The following is a 21,642-nucleotide window of genomic DNA, read 5'->3' as shown; positions in this document are numbered from 1 at the left end:
ATTACGCGCAACCACAAAAGCAGTTACGTAGGTGTGTTACTTTTTTCTTATTTTATCTTTATTTTTCTTCACACTTACAGACTAGATTCTTATGGAGCCATCAAATATCCGTTGAAAAAAGCCACTAATACCATGTAAATGAGATTCTTCAATTTGATTCCTGTCCTGATTTACTTTATGTTGTCATTTTTCACCACGCTTAGTTGGCACGGTCCAGAGAGACACTGATGTACAAAAGACTATCCACTAATTCATCCAGTCAAAACAAAACAGAAAAAGAAATATTTATGTTCTAGAGTTAGGAGCAGCAAAACTGTGTGCTGCTGCTACTGTGGAAAAGTTTGGGAGATAATAACCTCTGTTCACATTCCAGTGGCAATTCCATGGATTGATAAACAGTGGAGAACAAGAATTTAGACACTGAAAGTAATCTGAAGGCAAAAAATGATAATCAGTATTAATATAGAATTCTTTATAGAGACAGACCGTGGTGGGAAGGAAATCAGCTTGTCAAAATTGTCCCAGCCAGTTTTCTTTAAAAAATCGCTTGGCTGTATCTGTTCACTGCAATAAAAAATGTTAAAAAGTGAAAATTAAGAAAGTGTATCAAAATAATTGTGTTCTTTTTATAGAATGCCAAATATTCTTTGTATCCTTGTCCATAAGAGAAAATGAAAAAGAAATGCAGATAATGCTGACTGAAGTTTTTGGTTGTATGCAATTTCTGCTATTTCTGAAACAAAATGTTTTTGGCAAAATGTTAATACTTGTTCTAGCTTCAGGATTTTTAAGCTAAAGAAAAAAGGAAAAGGATAGCTTTTTTCAAAATATTTTAATAACAGTATGTATGACATAGTTAAGAATTCTGACTTTAAGCAGTTTAGATAACTTAATCTTCAGATAGATCAGACAGGTACTGTGGGTTAAATCCTGATGCTATCCGTCTTTCTGGGAGACTATTAAAGCCTAGTAAGTAATGGAACTGTAGCAATATAATGGTCCTGCTGTTGGTGAAATCAGGGAAATTTCCGAATCAGCTTTTCTCATTGCATTCTATCTAGATCCATGGTAGAGTAATACTTTATATTTGAGGAAAAAAGCTTTTAACTCTTTGGAGATTAAACAAAGTCATTATTGCATTTTTAACTGAGATTCTCTAAATAATTACTAAGAGAGAAGCCATTCCTCCATTGTGTCTTTTTGTATAGAGTTTTGCTTTTGCTTATTCATGCCCTCAGCACAAAACCTGTGTACAATTATTTTGCAGAGGGCGAGTCTTGAAAATTATGTAAGCAGATAAATAAGTTAAGTCTCATGTTTTTAAGCTGTTATTTTCCTTTTCTATCATTAAATTAAGTGTAGTAAATTAAGTTACCAAGTAAGGATTATGTAACCTACCTCAATTTTTAAGTTACTATTCTGAAATAATAATAATTAAAAAAACCAATAAATCACAAGGCATTCATTTGTAATGAAGAATATGGTAAGTTTTTAGTGCCCAGTTAACTTTGAGAGTGGTACTTAAAAATGCGGTACTGCTTGGGAGTTCAGTATTGATAAGAAGAGTGAAAGAAGTGTTATCATTGAGTTACATTTCTCTCCAGTTTTTGTATATTGTCACTGTTATATTTTCATTGTCTTAATTGAGAAGTAGAAAGTGAATGTTATTTCTGCTAAAAAGATTGTGAGGTCTAAAAGCTCCAACATCTATTGATGAGAGATTAAGCAGCTCACTAGAGACATTAATTTATATGCAGTATTGCTCTGTAGCCATGTCTGAAAGGATGACTTCGAACCCTGTGATTTTACCTATCTGTGGGTAAGAAATGAGTCCCATTCAGTCTTACTTAAAAGGATGACTTTGATCCATATTTCCTGCAGAGATTGCATTTAAACTAATAAAGAAGAGGCTTTGGAGGGTAGCTAACATTATAAAATAAGATCAATCTTGACCATAAAACTTACTTTTACATTTTTTTCCTATGCCCTTTGAAGGCAATATTCCTGGGTACTCTTTAAAGTTAAGCAAAACTGTTTTGACCTGTGGCTGCTTTTCTTGGTTTGGGTCAGTACAGGCTTTACAAATCGACTCCTAATAATACGATGAAATGTTTTGCTTGTACAAATACTAACATACTGAATTTGTGTAATACACTGTTTTGATTGCTTGGGTTTTTTTAGAATCCATGAAAATATTTGTAAAGCAAAGTAGAAATTTTTCTTTGACAAATAAAGGTTCACTATTATTTTAAATACTGGTTTATCAGATGAAATACGATTGAAGTGTTATCTTAGATATACATTACTTCTTTTTCGTTGTGAATTAAATAAAAATGGTACAAATTGTTTAATTGCTATTTGCTAGATTGCTTTTAAGTTTGTCTATATATGTATTTTAACTTTCTGCTCAATTCTTCCAGAATTTCCTTTTAAATAATTTGAATAAAGAAGTCTATAAGCCACTGCTCATTAACTTTTCAGCACAAACTACGGCAGCTCAGACTCAGAATATTATCATGTCAAAGCTGGATAAAAGGAGAAAAGGAATTTTTGGGCCTCCTCTAGGGAAGAGAATGGTAATTGATATCTTTCTGTACGCAGGTGTTTAAATGAAAACGAATATATGAGTGTATTATTTTTGTAACTGATTGCAACCGATTTCAAGAAAGGCAAATGAATCCCCAGTTCTAATTTTTCTCATTTATTTGCACAAGTTTCCAATCTTATTTCTCTCTTTCACTAGTAATATGCATCTCATTTTAATCAACTGAAAAGATGATACAATACAGATATATGATATGAACAACAGTGATCAGCATATCATATTTCCCCCTCAGTGTTTTGTGATTCTGTGCTTTAGATAAGAGTTCTGTGCGGGTGAGGTGCTGCTGACAGCACATGACTCTTGAGTGTTGCTGTTTCTGAGTTTTATATAAACCAAACAGTGGAATTACCATGGGTTTGTCATTGGTTGTAGGTCTAGATTTTATGTCATGGGAAGAAGAAGCTTGTTCATCCTCGTTGCTCATTTGTGTGGGCATCTGCGAAGAGATACTCAGACAGAGCTCTGGAGTAAAAAAAAATGGATTCAGAAACCCAGATAGGTTTACATTCAAAGCCATCTCAGTTTGTTGCTCAAATTACAATTCTAAATAAGAAAAAGAGAAGAAAGAGGAATGAATGGCATAAATGTGTTTCTAGAACTTGCATTATTTGAATTAGGTTAACTGTGTGAAGATGTTTCCAGCGGCATATGCTTTAGGAATAGCAGTGCCAAAAATGATATAAAGCTTAATAGACTTGATAGTCTAAGTGAAGTTTGAAGCTTTCCTGGCTCTTCTTGCCTCTGGAGTTTTTGTGGGAAAAGGCATGTCAGTGGTGCAGAAGGATTAAGTAGCAAGTACTATTTTGCACTCTTATTAAATGCTCTCAGATACAAGAAAAGAAATACAGATTTTCTGTCTTCCGTACATTTTGGAATGGCTTTAGAATTGCCACGGTTTCTGTTGTAGCTGCTTGTTTTTATTTAACTTGGCAGCAAATCCAGTAAGACCTTTGTGATGATTCCCAGAAGACTGTACTATTCCAATTCAGCAAAATCAATAAATACAAAATTCTTTTGTTTTCCTTTTCAGGTTGTATTTGTAGATGATGTTAACATGCCAGCCCGAGAGGTCTATGGTGCTCAACCTCCTGTTGAATTACTACGACAGTGGTTAGATCACTGGAATTGGTATGACCTTAAAGATTGCTCAATGATTAAACTTGTAGATATTCAGATCGTTTGTGCAATGGGACCACCAGGTAAGAGACATGTATTATACATTTTTTTCTCTCTTTTCTTGGTTTCCAAATGCTAAATGCTTATTGCTTTAGTTATGGCCTTCGTGGCTATGGATAGGACTCAGGGAATGCTTTCTTTGCAGAAAATATGAACAGCAGTCAAACTAAAGTGGTTGAGGAGCAGCAAATTGACTGCACAAGTCAAACGGGAGGAGATATTTGCTTTGCAGGAAGACAAGAGTGTATCTGAACAGTATTTTTGAAAATGTTTTGGGTTAATGAAGCCTTGTTTGAAGCTTTTTAAAGAAAGCACTAAGTGGAGATAAGCCTTACTTTTCTTGGCAGAAAAATGAAGTAATCGCATGATGTCAGGAGATCATCTTTCCCATAGCCTGTGTACGTGTAGACTATATATATAGGTAGTGCGCTCCAACAGTAATGCCTCCTGTTTATTTCTATGGAAATCAAAACAGATACAAAGAGCACTACAACACTGATATAGGAAATTCTGACGTACAAAACACTGCTGTTCAGTGCAGTTACCATTATCTGTGCATTTTTGCCAGAAATCTGCATCAGCAGAGGGGACAGGCTGTCACTGCTGCTGAAATGCACAACCCACCACTTCGCTGTGCTCACATCCACTGTTTGGTTACCATAAATGTTCTGTAAGCATCAATGAATGTCAACGGATGCGTTCCTTTTTTCTGCATGGAGGAGTTCAGTGACATACCGTTGCTTCATATACTCTTCCACATCAGATGCTATTGTCAGAGTGCCGCTCTGCTGCCACCTGTTGCATGGCAACAACATATAATGGAATATTAGTTGACAGATTCATCCTTTACTCCCATGCTACCAATATATGCCTATGCTGCTATGGGCAAACATAATAAAATGGAAGACATTACTTCCAGAAAAGTCTCTTAGATGCAGCTCCACATTCCATCAACTCCCTCCACCCTCTTCAGGGTTTTTTACATCATATCATATGGTATGGAATATCCTCTGTCCGTTTTAGGTGAGTTACACTGGTTCTGTCTCTTCCCAACTTCTTGTGTGCCCTTAGTCCCCCTCAATAGTAGGACAATATGAGAAGCTGAGAAACTGAAATGTCCTTGACTCTGTGCAGCACTGGTCAGCAACAGCTAAAACACTGATGTTATCAACACTGTATTTTCTCCTGAAGGCAAAACACAGCATTATACCAGACATTGTGAGGAAAAAAGAGAAAATCAACTTCCAGCTGAAACTAGGGCAGCAGTGTTCAACCACAAAGCACTTTATCTAAACGATTAGTCTGTAGAGCTGAACAGAGGGAAACTGTGAAAGAAGAGCCCAGCTTAATCGTGCATCTTACTTTTTCAAAATTATTTTTTACTTTGGCCGAATTTTGGAGGCACTTTTTCTGTAAAACCTCCTTTTGTTCCTATCTTGAGCTTTTTTGCGTGGAGATGCTTTCTAAATCAAGAACATACATGTAAAGTCTATGATAAAGTCTTTCTTCTTCTACAGAAGTGTGGTTAAAATAAGTTCAAGTCTATCTGTCTATAACTTGACCATTTCAGTCTTTATTTTGTATACTGTTTATTGCAAGAGAACACCATGAATACTTTCACTAGCTTATTGCTTTCATTAAGTTTATGACCTGGTGCTTTTTGTTGTGGCACTGCTAGTTGAATGAATGATGAAGATTGAAAAAATATTGATTGCTAGGCTTTTTCTGTTTTACTCTGTCTTCTTCTGTCATTTACAATAGTACTGCTCTCTAATACATAGGTGGCGGTCGAAACCCAGTAACACCACGATTCTTGCGACACTTCAATAAAATCACCATTAATGAATTTGATGATGAATCCATGTACACGATATTTTCTAGAATCTTAGACTGGCATCTAACTATATGGTAAGAGATCTTTTTGTATGTAGAAAAATCAAAATAATTTAATTACGTTACAGGAAAATTTGAAATATACGTCTGTAGGAACTTTGTGTTGTAAAAAAATGAACGTATTTTATATCCTGTGCATTTTGTGATATTCATTACTTCAACTGAACTGATGATCATGTTGAAATAGTGAACTTATTCTTCTGAAGTTTCCAACAAAGTTCTAGATTAGCTGAGCCTAATTAAGTTAGTTGAGACATCTTTGTAGTACTGTATTATTTGATGTATAAAAACAATTTGATTAGAAATTGTTCAAAGAACAGAACCACAATCTATTCTTAAATTTCCTGTTGTTCGAGAAGGTTTATTCTTTCTTCAATCTTTCACTGCTGAATAATTTTAAGTTGTATTATTAGATTTTTAAATTTTTTTATTGATTCAGCTTTAATTTTTCTCTCCATTCTAACAGCTAAGTCTCAGAAAATTGTAATATCCTGTTTCTAGACTGTGTTGATGCTTGACAGCTTCTGACCCTTTGAGAAGAGAGATAGAAGGAAGATAGCAAGGGCTATTAGACCAACTTTTCTGTTGCCATTGTTAGTTGTAAAAATCTAGGGAGGAAAGGGTATGATTGCTTATGTCTGACCTTAGGCAATTTTTCCAGCATGTTCCATGTTTGCTAGTTTTGATTCATAGACAAGGTTGGTCTTTTAATCTAGCAAGGGAACTGATATTTTTTTAAGCTGCCCATGAGGAAGTATAACTCCATTCTGTGCTGGTGGGACCTCACCTGGAGTACTGCATTCAGATGTGGAGTCCTCAGTATAGGAGAGATGTCGGCCTGTTGGAGCACATCCACAGGAGCACAACAGAAATGATCTGAGGGATGGAACGAGGAAAGGCTGAGTGAACTGGGTCTGTTCAGCCTTGAGAAAAGGAGACTGAGAGGGGACCTGATCCAGGTCTATAAATATCTAAGGTGTGGGGGGCAGAATGGCGAGGCCAGACTGTTTTCAGTGGTGAGTGGAGACAGGACAAGGGGAAACGGCTGGAAACTGCAGCATAGGAAGTTCTGCACAAATGTGCGCAAGAACTTCTTCACAGTGAGGTGACGGAGCACTGGAACAGGCTGCCCAGGGAGGTGGTGGAGTCTCCTTCTCTGGAGATGTTCAAGACCTGCCTGGATGCCTACCTGTGCGACCTGGTGTAGGGAACCTGCTTTGGCAGGGGGGTTGGACTCGATGATCTCTGGAGGTCCCTTCCAACCCCTGCAGTTCTGTGATTCTGTGATTCTGTGATTCCCTGTGAAGGCAGGCTGAGAGAGCTGGGACTGTTAGCCTGGAGAAAAGAAGGTTCCGTGGCGAGACCTGATAGCGCCATTCCAGGATCCGAAGAGGGGGTATAAGAAAGAAGGGAACAGACTTTTTAACAGAGTCTGTTGAGACAGTATGAGGGGAAATGTCTTCAAACTAAAAGAGGGAAGATATAGTCTGGATGTAAGGAAGAAGGTTTTACAATGTGGGTGGTGAGGCACTGGAAGAGGTTGCGCAGGGAGGTAGTGGAATGCCCCATCCTTGGGGACACTCTAGGTCAGTCTGAACCAGGCTCTGAGCACCTTGAACTAGTGTGCGTCCCCGTTCATTGTAGGGGAATTGGACTAATGACATGGAAGAGTCCCTTGCAGCTCAAATAATGATTTTATGACTCCGTAAGCACAGAATTTTAAAAGCAGGGACATACAAGTGTGCGTGTATTGTGTTGTTTATTAATTACCACCTTTTATACCTTATCAGTTACAGCTTTCCACCTCAATTTATAGAACTGATTCCACAAGTTATTAATGGAACCGTGCGTATATATAAAGAAGCTATGAAGAATCTACTTCCTACCCCAGCCAAATCACACTATTTGTTCAATCTCCGTGATTTTTCACGTGTTATTCAAGGTGTTTGCCTGTCAAGGCCTGAAACAATAGATTCTACAGAAATGATAAAACGTCTCTGGGTTCATGAGGTAAATCACATAATGCTAAGAAATTATTGTTGTTGTTATTATTATTATTATTGTCATTTTAAGATGCCAATTTGACTGTTAATGTTTTTGTGATATCTTTTCCTATTGCCTAGCAGCTGTAAATTGCTATCACATTCATGAGACAAGGTTTTTTATATTCTGAATGGGCAGACTTAATCAAATATGTCCAGGTGGAGACTGGTGACAAGTAGTGTCCCTCAAGGATCACTCCTGGTACTGGTGCGCATCAGCATCTTTATCTATGCACCCTCAGCAAGTTTGCAGACAAAAGCAACCTGAGTGGTACAGTTGATATTACAGAAGGAAGGGATGTCATCCAGAGGCACCTAGACAGGTGTGAGGAGGGGGTTCATGGGAGCACGGGATGTTGCATTTGCGTTAGGGAAGTCTGAGATACACGTACAGTCTGGAAGAAGAACTTTGTGAGAGCAGCCCTGCCAAGAAGAACTTAGCGGTCCTGGTGGATGAAGTGCTGGACGTGAGCCAGCAGTGCTATATGTGTTCTTGTAGCCCAAAAGGCCAAAAGAAGGGTGACGAGCAGAGCAAGAGAGGTGATTGTCCTCCTCTACTCTGCCCTAGTGAGGCCCCAATCTGGAATATTGCGTCCAAGTGTGGAATCCTTACCTCAGGATAGATGTGGAGCTTCAAGAATGGGTCTAGAGAAGTGACACAAAATTTATCAGAAGGCTGGAGCATCTCTTCTATGAAGACAGACTGAGGGATTTGAGCTTATTCAGCCTGGATAAGAGAAGGTTGTGGGGAGACCTCATTGCAGCCTTCCAGTACTTTCAGGAAGCTTATAAACAGGAGGGAAATCAACTTTTTACGTGTGTAGATAGTGATAGGACAAGGGGGAATGGTTTAAACAAGAAGAGGGGAGATTTACATGAAATGTCAGGGGGAAGTTTTTCACCGAGAGCGTGGTGAAGTGCTGGAACAGGTTGTGAGAGAAGTTGCAGATGCTCCATCCCTGAAGGTTTTCAAGGCCAGGTTGGATGGAACCCTGGACAACCTGATCTAGTGCCTGATTAAGTGGTTGGAAACCCTGTCCTCCTGTGGCATAGGGGTTGGAACTTCAAATTCCTTTCCAACCCAAAACATTCAGTCGTTCTATGCCAATACAAATTGTATCTCTGTAGACAAGTTGACCACTGATTTGCTTGCATGTGATTATGTGGCCTCTGGTTGCTGCTTTGAATGCTTACGCAGTCCTTTCGATTTCTTCCCTCCTTCTTCCCTACAAAAAAAGACAAATCAGTTGTGAAAAGAACAGCAAGTAGTCCTGGATCTCTGGAAATTTGAGCAATCTAAAGTTTGATCCCTATTTTATTATTATTGGTTTTTTTTTTCCTTCTGGTCTTCCTTTGGAAGAAACTCACAATCTTCCTGCCTTCAGCAAATGCTTCCCATCCATCATAGTAGAATGGACACCTTAGAGGCGCAACTTAGAAACATTCCTTCTTTGTTTTTTTATTTTTCCTCTGGAATTAAAGGAAAGCAAGGTTTTTATAATTGTTATGCTTTTAAAATATTTGGCATCAATGATGGAAGACCTCTTTGGTATTCAGCCCATTGATCACCCTTTCTCAAAGAAGGATAACATAAAAAAAGGAGCAATAGCAAATTTTGAAGAAGCTTTTCTAGAAGCTTCTTACATTTCTATAAGTACAAGTACAACGCACTCCAGGAAATCCATTTCTAATGTTCACCATCTTTTTCATTAAAAAAGGTTCCTAGAAGCTGTCTTCTTGCTTGAAATACAAACTGTAACTTCTCCTATATTTTTGTAGCAGAAAGATCTGAAGGCTTCCTTCATCTGCAGCAGCCTTTTTTACATTTATACATTAATAAACGCATAGTATTTATTAGAATATGCATAGCAAATGCATATGTTTATGTATTTCCACACAGATCTCTACTGTAATTCCAAGGCTATAATACTGGGCTTGACTGTTCCAACTGACTCTAAATATCTATTTTTTTCTATGGATTGAAGTTTAAGATTATTTATATTCTGATTTTTTTTTTCTTCTGATTTGTATTCAATTTATCTTTATTAAAATAAATACAAATTCAACAGCAGAAACAAGTACTACAATGTAACTATTTTGATCATACAGGTCCTTAGAGTATATTATGATCGTTTGGTGGATAATCCTGATCGGGCTTGGCTTGTTGGATTTATCCAAGAAGTTGTGAATAAAGACCTGCATGAAGACTTTCATGAACTTTTCCAGAATCTGGACTCCAATAATGATGGCAGAGTGGAGGAAGATGACTTACGTACTTTAATGTTTTGTGATTTTCATGACCCTAAAAGAGACGACACTAAATATAGAGAGATCACTGATGTGGATCAGCTGAGATTAGTTGTAGAGAGTCACCTCGAAGAGTTTAATAACTTAAGCAAAAAGCCAATGCAGCTAGTCTTGTTCCAGTTTGCTATAGAACATATTTGTAGAATTTCCCGTATTCTGAAACAGCCTCGTAGCCATGCCCTCCTTGTTGGTGTTGGAGGTAGTGGCCGACAGTCTCTTACTCGATTAGCAGCCCACATGGCTGAGTACAACCTTTTCCAGGTTGAAATAACCAAAAGTTACGGTACCAATGAATGGCACAAAGACTTGAAAGATATACTAAGAAAATCTACAGAAGCAGAAACGCAGGGAGTTTTCTTGTTCACTGATACGCAGATAAAAAAAGAGTCATTCTTAGAAGACATTAACAACTTACTAAATGCAGGTGAAGTGCCAAACCTTTTTGCATTAGATGAGAAACAAGAAATTTGTGAACAAATGCGTCAAATAGATCGCCAGAGGGACAGGACCAAACAAACTGATGGTAGTCCTATAGCTCTTTTTAACATGTTTGTTGATCGCTGCCGAGATCAACTTCATATAGTACTGGCAATGAGTCCAATTGGAGATGCTTTCCGTAATCGCCTTCGTAAATTTCCCGCTCTTGTCAACTGCTGCACGCTGGACTGGTTTCAGGTAAAAAGAAAAATTTTATTTGGCTTGTTTTTCTAATGGAAATGTAGTAGGCATATGAGTTTAGTCATTTTTTTAGCAAATAATTCTGATTGAGATAGCAGCGAAAAATACTTTGGATTTTTTTAGTGTCATGCTTTAAATTGTTTACACACATGGAATAAACCTAACTGTAATAAAAGCTAATATAGGAAGAATACAGAATCATCAAGAAAATAAATGTCTGATTGTGGTATAAGAGCATAGCTGAATGAACATAGTACTGTAGACATTATAGATTTTAAAAAGAATCGTTTTCTATATTGCAAGGACTACCAGAACCTGTGCTCCAAAAAAAAGTTTGGAACTGTAACCTCTGTTACAAATAAACAAACAAACCAACCATCTTTCTGATGCAGACCACCATGTTTTCCCTACTACTCTGTAGTAAGACTATATTCTGCATATGACATCCTAAAGGCCCTAGATACATGATTTAAAGTATATGTAATCCATCAAGTTTTAACAGGTCCTGGTCTAATTTTAAAAATTCTTTTGAAGAAGAGTAACAATCTTACACCAATATGGACATATTGAAAACGTGAGATTTTCCTTTTAGTAAGAATGTTTGCTCCAGATGAGATTTGACAGGAGGCTTGAATTAAATCTCTAGGTATTTGAGTTCTTTCTAGTTTTTATTCTTCTATAATGATAATGCAGTCCGATTCTTTATGTCTCGGTATCTTCATCTGTGAAATGGGATAAAGATTTTTGTTTTTGTTTTGTAAAGTGTTTTGGTATTTGTAAGTGTGAAGTGCTGAGTAAGAGAAGTGTTGATTCATTTGTCATAGACGTGGCCTGAAGATGCATTGGAAGCAGTTGCCTCTCGCTTCTTGGAAGATGTCGAAATGTCAGAAGAAACTCGAAGTGGGTGTATTGATATGTGTAAAAGCTTTCATACATCTACCATTGTTTTATCTGATTTATACCACGCGGAGCTTCAGAGACACAACTATGTTACACCTACTTCGTACTTGGAATTGATCTCCACTTTTAAAACTCTGCTTGAAAAGAAACGCACGTAAGGATCAATGAAGTCCTTTACTAACAGAGCACAAGTTCACAAAAAGTATTATTATTTTTTTTTATCTTCTATAGCTAATCTGAACAAAACAGTGAATTGTTTCTAGTAAATTAAAACACAATTGAAATTGTAATAATTAATACATCCTGTTTCCTCTGAGATTCATTGGAGGCTGCAAGAAAGATATGTGGGAAAGCAGCTTCTGAGTTGCTAGGTGCCACGGTCTTGCTAGTGAGCTACAGCTTTGCTGAGCTTCTTCAGAAAGGGTTTCTGCACATCTGTGCAGCTGTACTGTATGTTCCTAGCTGGTGAGAGGAAGTTCTTCTGCTTTCCTTTTGTTCCCACTGATTGGACACTGCCATACCAATTAAGACAAGTTCTGAAGTTCATCTAAAAAATTGCTGTGTCACATTCTACTAATAAAGGGATTTCCTCAATTATACAAATTCTATTCCAGCCTCACCTCTTCCCTCTTATTTTTTCTCTTAACTACTGTATTGTGATTTTTGCAGTTCTTGGCACTCTGTTGTCAATAACTTAATAACTGCTCACTTACCTTGAAGTGATAATAGATTTATCTATAAACCAATCTCTGTGTATGCATAGTGGAGCAGTTAAAAACTGTGGCTTACGCAATTCCTGGTACATTCGTTATTTGTTGAGTGAATAAAACAAGCGTGATAGAGTATTTGATTACTTGATGTATTGAGAAATTTGGGGAATGAGCCCTAGTGAATGCAGTGGTCAAGTACTGATTAAATGTTTTTGTAATGAAGTGCTATTTATTTTTAGCAAGGTGATGGAAATGAAAAGAAGATACGAAGTTGGCTTGGAGAAACTGAACTCTGCTGCATCTCAAGTCGCCTCAATGCAGTCTGAGCTGGAAGCTCTGCAGCCTCAGTTACAGGAAGCCAGCACACAGGTCGATGAGATGATGGTGGTTATTCAAAAAGAATCCTCAGAAGTAGCCAAAACTGAAAAAATTGTGAAAGCTGATGAAGCAGTGGCAAATGAGCAAGCTATGGCTGCCAAAGCCATCAAAGACGAATGCGATGCTGACTTAGCTCAAGCACTGCCTTATTTAGAAGCTGCTCTGGCTGCTCTTGACACTCTCACTGCACAGGTATATCTGACTGTGTGTATTCATGAACTAGAGTGGTATTGTGAGAAACGTAAGCATTGAGTATCTGCTTTGCAGAGTTTATGTTACACTAACAATTTTTTTTTAATTTGTAAGCTTTTTTTTTTTTTTTTTTTTTTTTTTTTTTTTTTTTTTAAAAGGAAAAAAAACTGTATTTTGTAGCAAAAATACAATAAGACTGTTTTTGCAGACTGTATGATCAAATGTTATACTAGACATTTCAAAATTCATAACTATAAGCGTATTTTGCCTTGGCTAGCCAAGTTAGAAAAGTGTATACTTTAGACCTTCTCATTCGTAACTTTTCACCCTGTCAAGTATTATTTTTAGATTTAGTCTTTTGGAGTCTAGGAATTGAGATTCTGTGTTTCCTCGTGTTGAGGGAGTATGACATTGGAATTGGAAGTGGTCAACTTGTAGTTTTATGGATATCCAGTTTTGCTTTGCCTGTGGTGGGATGAGAGGAAGTTTCCCGGACTGCAAAAGTGTGGGTGGACTGTGTGCTTCTGCTGCTGTGAGAAACAGGATTTTTGAATACTTTGAGGAAATCTTACGTGAAAGCAAATGTTTTGTTATCTATAGCTACTGTTGTTATCAAAAGTTTCAGATTAGGTCATTGTCAGATCATTGGCATGGTTTATGAAAATAGTAAATGACTTAGACTCTTCAAGGCTGTTGTGTATTTGTGAATAACAAAACAGGAATGCAGCTTTGAAGGCCAATTAAGTAATTCTTCAGCTTCTTTAACTGCCCAATGTATCAAAAAAGTTTTATTGTAAGAGGAGTAAAAAAAAGAGGAACTTCCAGGGGGAAGGTGGGGAAGTAAGAGGTTTTTCCTCAAATCATAATTAAGAAGCATGACGAAAACAAATAAAAAGTGCATGTAGGGGAGCTTATAGCACTTACACTGGACTTTCAGATTCACCCTTAACTCCGCTGACAGCAAACGCTGCCCACAAGCCTGTGTGCGTAAATGCACTACTAAGTTCCTTTTTTAGAGAAACATCTGTACATAATTGAGTGCTATGAAATTAGTATAATTTTTTTTTCTGTCCTTCATTCATTAACGAAAATACTGCATTTCTGGAGCTATGATCTGCCATTTTGGTAAACTATTTTTATAGGGTGCGCTTGTCATCGTCCCAGTTACAAAGAGCTTTATTACATACCGATATCTCCCTCTTTTCAGAAAACGGCAGTTCTCTTGCTTTTCTTACAGTTATTCTTACACTTACATAAAGTTTCTTACACTTCACGTTGCTTTTAGTTGCTTTTAGTTTGCGTTTAGTCTTTGAAATAGTATTTTACTCTACTTAAAACCCTCATCAAGTTTCTTTGTATTTTGTCCTTAATTTTATTTTATGGAATGGTTAACTTTGGTCTTTGGTTCTCTTAGACTTCCTTCCCCGCAATTCCTATCAGCCTGTGTTCTGACTGCCTCGGTGAAATTCCCTGGCTTTATAGATAAGCTGTCCTTTCTCTCATTTGAACACTTGCACAGTTACAGTTGTTCTTAAAACATAGCTTAAAGCTCCACTAACTGTTGTTATTTTCTTTCTATTTGCATTCAGTCTTATCGTTTCTGTGTTTTTGTGGCGTGAGTAGAGAATTCCAGAATGTAAAAGATACGTCTTTCTATCCAAATTGCCAAGATCTTAGAACTCAAAACCAAAACTAAGCAAAACCTTGGGCGAACTGTCAAAATCTAGCACCAATTGGCAAGATAATTTGAGTCTAGAACTCCATTAATATTTTAAGTACGTTATTTTCTGAGAAAGGCTGTTAGAAAGAGTACTTGAATTTCCATGCAGAGTTAGTCTTTGAGAAGGATGATGTTACATTAATCTTTAGTTCACTAACCTTCTGTTCAATTGGCTGTGTTTGCACATGTACAATTATTTTGTTCTTTTGCGTTATGCTTACACATTTGCATTTTAAACATTGCTTATTCGTATTAGAAATTGGAGATTTTTCTTTGCGTGATGCAGCGTTTTTCTTAGTTGCTTCTTTCCTTCTTCAGTTCATTCTGGGGGTTTAATAACTGACCAGAGTACTAATGGATTTAATTCAGTACTTGGAGAGCACTATGGTTGGAGACAGTTTTGCCTTGTGTTATACCAAATCTATTAAGCCACTGCTGAATTGATTCTGTAAGTTTGGAAATACTGTTACAGAGCCTGAACCGAAGGTTAGCGGTAGAACGTCTGAACTCCGTAACTGAAGTGCAATGCCCACTGCTGATTCAGGGGCAGAAATTACGTATAAAAATGAGTTACAGATGAGACTTTTTTTTTACTCTTCCAAATTGACCATTAACTAGCTTTCGGGTCTTTTTGTTTAGAAGGCAATGTTAATTTGAACTCCAGAGCACTTCAAAGAGAGAAGTAGAGTGGGGGGTGAAAAGAAAAATATATTTTTTTCAGAATGAAAGTGAGCTATATATACGTGTGACCTACACAAGCTTTTAGAATCGCAATGTGTTTCAAATTATCAAGTTTGAAAATAGTAGGTGTGCGTGGAAAAATATTATCTTGATAGAAAAATGCTTATTATTTCTACTGTAACAGAGGAATTAATTCAAACGAATGTTCAGAGTTCTAAAAGTTGGATGTTTTTCTTTGTTTCGTTTTATTCGCTTGTATGTTTGTAAGGATATTACAGTGGTTAAGTCCATGAAGAGTCCTCCTGCTGGTGTCAAGCTTGTAATGGAAACCATATGCATCCTTAAAGGTATCAAGGCAGATAGGATTCCTGATCCAACAGGTTCCGGAAGAAAAATTGAGGATTTCTGGGGTCCGGCTAAGAGACTTCTGGGTGACATAAGATTTCTTCAGTCTCTTCGTGAATACGACAAGGATAACATTCCCCCGGCTTACATGGCTATCATAAGAAAACAGTATCTTACAAATCCTGAGTTTGTACCGGACAAGATTCGAAATGCTTCCACGGCAGCAGAGGGTCTATGCAAATGGGTCATAGCCATGGATGTTTATGATAAGTAAGTATGTGTAAAAATAATAATTAAAATAAACTTTGTTGAAGAAGTGAGTTTGTATTTACGCTAAAGGAAATTTGATACTACTTCTTACCGATGCAAGATTTGTGCAAATAAGCAGTCATAAACATTCATTCATAGAAGATATCTAATGTTAAGGTGTATAACCTGATTTTCAGTTCTAGATTTTTCTGAGAAGGCACAGGAGCGATGTTTATTCAGTTAGCAAATAAAGTTAACCTTTTTGGAGTGTTGCACATAGCAAACAGAGGTATTATTGAAATGTCTTTGGAAGTTTCTAACCGTATCGAGCCCCGAGGATACCTTGCGTATCCTTATGCGTGTTGTTTTTGGTGTGCTGAAAAAATATATGCAGTTTTGATGATGTTTCCTACTGAGAAATATTTGGAACCCACATTCAACAGTAAATCACCACCGGGTGACTAAGGTTAATCTGAAATTTGAGTCACGGTAAGTAGCGTTAGAATGGTAGTCGTTGACTAAAATATTAGGAAATGCATACTTGGTAGTTCTGCATTTGAGAACAACTTCAAATGTTATGGTGACCTATTATTGGAAAGAAAATTAACTACAAATGTGGACTTTGAACAGGATATGCAACTTAGAAGTAAGAGAGAGGATTAATTAATTACGACGTTAATATTTGTGGAATAGTGAGATAGGGACCTTCTGGCACCTTGTCTTGCTACATTTTTGAAAAGATAAACAGTATGTTTTCCGTTTTGTGTTGCTTCCAATGTTCTCCTCGTACAGGTATTGTTAGAAAATAGAGTCTTCAAAGCCGGAAAATACATTCTTGGATATGAAAAGCTATTAATTTCCTTGTGGGTTAGCTCTTTGCGTGTGTTCAGTGTATCTGTAACTTAATACAATTATTTATGTGTTTCCAATGGCAGAAATCCATCTGTAATGGATTCTAAGTTGTGGCTAAATGAGATACAGCTCAGAAGGATAACCATTTTCACTTTAAGGTATTAGCTATTACAGAAAGTTTTGCAGAAACTGCCAAAGTCAGTCAGTAGCAGCACAGAAATAAGTAATGAAGTAAATGAAGCAAACACCAATTGTCTTGTCATATCACCAAATAACGAAAAACAGGACAGTGCATAGCTGCCGAGTTGCTGACGTTTCCCTTCGTCTTTCCTGTATTGACTTTTTTTGACAGTAATTCTGGAACGAGGGTGCATTTTTCAGGTTTTCAGTTTATTCTTTGACTTTGTTTAGAGTGATAAAAAATGTTGCGCCCAAAAAGCTGAAGTTGAATGAAGCTGAAGCAGAACTGAAGATTGCTATGGATGGTCTAAGAAAGAAACAGGCTGACCTGAAAGAAGTCCAGGATAAACTGGCTGTACTCCAACAGACGCTGGAATCCAAGAAACAGGAGAAGGCTGACTTAGAAAATCAGGTACATGATGCAAAATATGAACTGTTGTTCCACCGATTTTTCATCAGTTACTTGAAATTTACTTCATTATCAAATGGTATTTTTCCTTTTAACTGCCTGTGTGCCGTCTTACTTGTAGATTGACATCTTTTTATTTCAGTGATAAGATCTTGAAGATTTGAATGCACAAAGCATAGGGAACGAATGCTTTAGGGTAATGAAAAATGCAGATGTCGTGATTTACAGGCATAGCTCTCCTGCATCCTCACTCACATTTGCTTTCCTAGGAGTTGGTTAATTTTCAATGGTTTCAATGGTTTTGATTAAATGTTAACTTGCAGGCCAGTACATTTGAGGTTTTAGTTACACCTTTTGTGCCAAAACAATTTTTAGCTTGTTCATGGTAAACTCTGTTCCTAACTGCAGAGCTACTGTGCGTGCAAAGACAGGCAACGTTTAGACGACGGTTTTTTATTTTTTGTTTTTAAGATTTGTAATACAACATCATGAGGTTTTGTTACAAGAATACTATCAGAATTTAAAATGGAGCCATTTTATCATCTTCTGCCTGAAACGTGTCCATAGCAGATAGAAGGAACTCAGAGACAGAGCTGGATTAAATACCTGTTAAATCAAATTGGAAAATTTGGAAAAAAACTTGGAAAGCTGCTTTAGATAAAAACCTGCAACAGCGGAAATGCAGATTATGTATTCGTGTTTTTTCACAGGAAATAACATAAATACCTACTTTAGTGAGACAACGACCTCTTTGAGTTTTTTGTGATTCTTTGGGACACGTAGATCATTTCGTTGACTTCAGTATTTTCCGTATCGCGTGCGGAGCTATCGTGAATTGCAGTGAATTGCGGGTTTTATATTTGTTGTCTTTCTTAATTCAGATGAAAGGGCAGCTAAATTTTAATGGGTTTCACTGTGCCGGTAGCGAGAGTGTTTTTCCTTTGGAAGCATTTAATTTGTAAATCGATGTTTTCTTTATGTTTCAGGAAATTAAGAAAGCACCTGTGAAGAGAAATTAATTGTGAATACTTTTTTATATTTCTCAAGCGATCACGTAATCAGTTTGGTTTCTTTTTCCCTTAAGGTTGACCTATGCCGCAAAAAAATGCAGCGAGCAGAGCAGTTGATTGGAGGCCTCGGTGGTGAAAAGACTCGTTGGAATGAGACCGCTTTGGAGCTGGCAAGGCAGTACATCAATTTGACTGGAGATATACTTATTTCGTCAGGAATCGTAGCTTACCTAGGAGCATTTACATCCAGCTACAGAAAAGTAATGCGCCCTGTAACTTCATGCACGTGTTTTTTAATAATCTAAATTTAATTCACTTTACTTCTTCCTTCTCTCATTTTTAATCAAAGTAATTATTTTCTCCATTTTTCTCAAGAAAATGTTGTGCTGCTTTTTCCAACTATTGTTTTCTTCGTAATACAGATACTTTGATATTACCGCTTTAAATCCTCTGTAGAGGGAGTTCACTTTATAAGTATTTGTAGCGTAAATAAATGGCAGGTTTTACACATCGCACGTACATAATTTTGAGAGTTTTCTGTTTTATTCTTTTAAGTGCATTTCAAGTAACTCTCTTTGTGTCTGGGAAAGTAGGAATATTTTTGGAGAAATATCGTAAAGGTTTCTCAGATGTATTCCTGGCAAGTGTAAATTCTAGCGTAGACGATATTCTTAAAAGACGTGGAGGCATCTCTAACCAAATATACCTGCATTTCACATATAGAAATCACACGCAAAGGCATTTTTAGTGACATTTTTAGATATCCTGTACAAAAGTGTGAGTTTCTCTCCGTTTGGAGATATACTGCTCTTGTCTGTAGCGTGTAGTACAGGAAATGCATTGGAAATTGTTTTTAATAGTTGTGGAAATATTGTAAATAGGCAGAACTTCAGTTAATATTTGCTGCTTTTCTCATCTAGATGCAAACCAAAGAGTGGACGTTAATGTGTAAAGCGAGAAACATTCCTTGTTCTGACGATTTTTCCTTAATGACTACCTTGGGAGAGCCGGTGAAAATCAGAGCTTGGAATATTGCTGGGTTACCCTCTGACACATTTTCTATTGATAATGGCATCATTATCTCGTAAGTAAAACAAATCTTCAAAAGCATGGTTGTTTTTAATTGCTTTCTTACAACATGCTTGTCTTTTAACTACCTGTGTAGACGGTTTTCTACTGCGTACGTTTAAACTGCATAGCTGGTCTAACAACCAGAGTTATGTAATAAATAAATGACTGTGATGTTTCAATTGAAGAAGTACTGATAATACCCTTCAACTTCATAATGTGAAGATTTTAAATTTGTGAATTCCCTCTCCTCTTTTTAAACTCTTCTGGATTGTTATAATGAAACCAAAAGCAATGATATTTCACAGACATGCTGCATACGGGATTACTCTTCAGTTTAAATGTTCTAAAGCGCTTCACCCGTGCTTTGGACGTCTCCATACATGCATAAAGTCAGGATAAAAAAAAACCCAAAACGATATTCACCTTCAAATTAATATATATTTCAGATATTTATGACAGCGCTTTTGTGTTGATTGGTTCTTTGTATGGGATTGATTAAACAGAAGCTATTCGCAGAGGAAATACAAAGTGGTGAACATTCTGTTCTACAGCTTGGCTTTATCCTATTTTGAATTCAAGAACGATGCAAGAAGTGAAAGAATAGAATTTTGAATTCTATGCTCGTAGTATAATCAGTAGATATGAAAGTAATCATCCTTCAGAAACTAAAGCTCTGTTAATTTAAAATAAATGTGCTGTCTGTTACTACCAAGGGGTGTTTCTGCAGGGCTAATGGAGACTATTTTGTAAATCCTTCTTTGAGGATTTTTCCCCTATATGGAAATGCTACGGAGATGATATAGATTTCAACTGCTTGTCTACAGACAGTATTTTGCCAAATGATGTAACATCCAGGCCCATTATGACTCAACGAAGCACCTCTCACTTCTGCGCAGTATGCTTGCCAGCACATAGCTACCGATTTGTAGCTTCTGGGTTTTCTTCTTAGGGCAACTGAAGCTGAGTTCACCTTGTTTTGACTGGTGTTCTCTTTGTGATTGCTACCTTGTATACTTCATTTCACATCTGTTGCTCTGTGTTTTCCTACAAAGAATAAAAGCTTCTTAGAACCAGGTTAATGGCTGGCAAGCCTGTTAGTAGATACTTATGTAACAGGTACCTCACATCTTTTCTGCAATATTGCATCGCATGAACTTGCTGATACAAACCTTTTCATTTTTGTTGCCGTTTACCTGAAAATTCTTGTCACTGTTTGAGGAGGCTGATGTTGTCCAATGCCGGTGGTCTGATACTTCTTTTAGTGCAGAGCAAATGTTTTCACACTTAGCTAATATTGTATATTAAGCTAACGTTTCGAAACATAGATGTGCAGTTAATAATTCAGCTTTGGTAATTAGGCAGGTGCTGTGAGTACAAAACTAAACAGATGTCAAAGAATAATTCGCTAGCTAAAAACCCCAGTGTATTTTTCACACTTAAGAATTAGAACTGATCGTACGTCTGGAAGCGAAACATTTTACTGATGTTTCGGAGGCGTGCTGGGATTATAAATGTAACATGTAACTTTGTAAGCAATTACCATATTAATAATTCGATCACCTAAGCTCCAAAGTTGACGCATGTTAATGAATCCACCGCTTCCACAGTACATCCCCTCCCCTCACTTTTATAAAGCTTTGATCAAAATTCCCTTTGAACTGATGAGAAGATGATTAGCATTTTAAAACTAAATAACGATGGCTCGCAATTTTGAAAAATCAGATAAGTTTAGCTCAGGTTGAAAGTACGTGTTATGCTTGTCGTTATATGTGTGTGCTTACATTTTTTTTTAGGACCTCAAGAACAATATAAAAATGCAACTTGAGTTTTTTAGAGCAATGAACACGCTTTTTTTTTTTTTTTTTTTTTTTTTAAGGAAGAATTTGAGAGCCATTTGGAGATATTTTTGGAAATATACACGGTATTACTTGTGCATTTTTGTCCATTAAAAATGGTTTCAACAGCAATGAAGGCCTTCTGTGTTTAACTTTTATTAGAGTCAGCATACCTACGTGTGGTAAAGAATGCTGCAAAAAAAAAACCCCATAAAGTAGTAATTAGCTCTGGCAAAAATAACATTGAGACGTTGTGCGTGTCCATAGTGCTTTAGGATTAGGTTTAAAAGATGATATCTTGAAGTATAAGTCACCTCTTGCATCCATTCGTTCACTTGGCAATGCTAACTTAAGTCTACAACATTAAAGCTGTTCAGAATTTCCAAACTTACAGCGATCTTTTTAGTTT

General features: G+C 36.8%; 1 protein-coding gene across 1 annotated transcript in view; it reads left to right on the top strand.

Annotated features, from left to right (window-relative positions):
- DNAH7 (dynein axonemal heavy chain 7) overlaps positions 1-21,642 on the top strand; it is a 102,107-nt gene that overhangs the window by 46,923 nt on the left and 33,542 nt on the right. The window contains 11 exon segments of the mRNA XM_042822371.1: positions 2,421-2,576; positions 3,636-3,804; positions 5,563-5,689; positions 7,465-7,684; positions 9,826-10,698; positions 11,526-11,755; positions 12,551-12,881; positions 15,551-15,897; positions 17,140-17,320; positions 18,402-18,587; positions 19,248-19,411. Of these exon segments, the coding sequence (XP_042678305.1) occupies positions 2,421-2,576; positions 3,636-3,804; positions 5,563-5,689; positions 7,465-7,684; positions 9,826-10,698; positions 11,526-11,755; positions 12,551-12,881; positions 15,551-15,897; positions 17,140-17,320; positions 18,402-18,587; positions 19,248-19,411 (2,984 nt within the window).

Source organism: Centrocercus urophasianus, unplaced genomic scaffold (assembly GCF_019232065.1).
Source record: "Centrocercus urophasianus isolate 14NV4802_14NV808 unplaced genomic scaffold, USGS_Curo_1.0 seq_20, whole genome shotgun sequence".
Lineage (NCBI taxonomy): Eukaryota > Metazoa > Chordata > Aves > Galliformes > Phasianidae > Centrocercus > Centrocercus urophasianus.
This window is presented reverse-complemented; position numbering and strand designations above follow the sequence as displayed.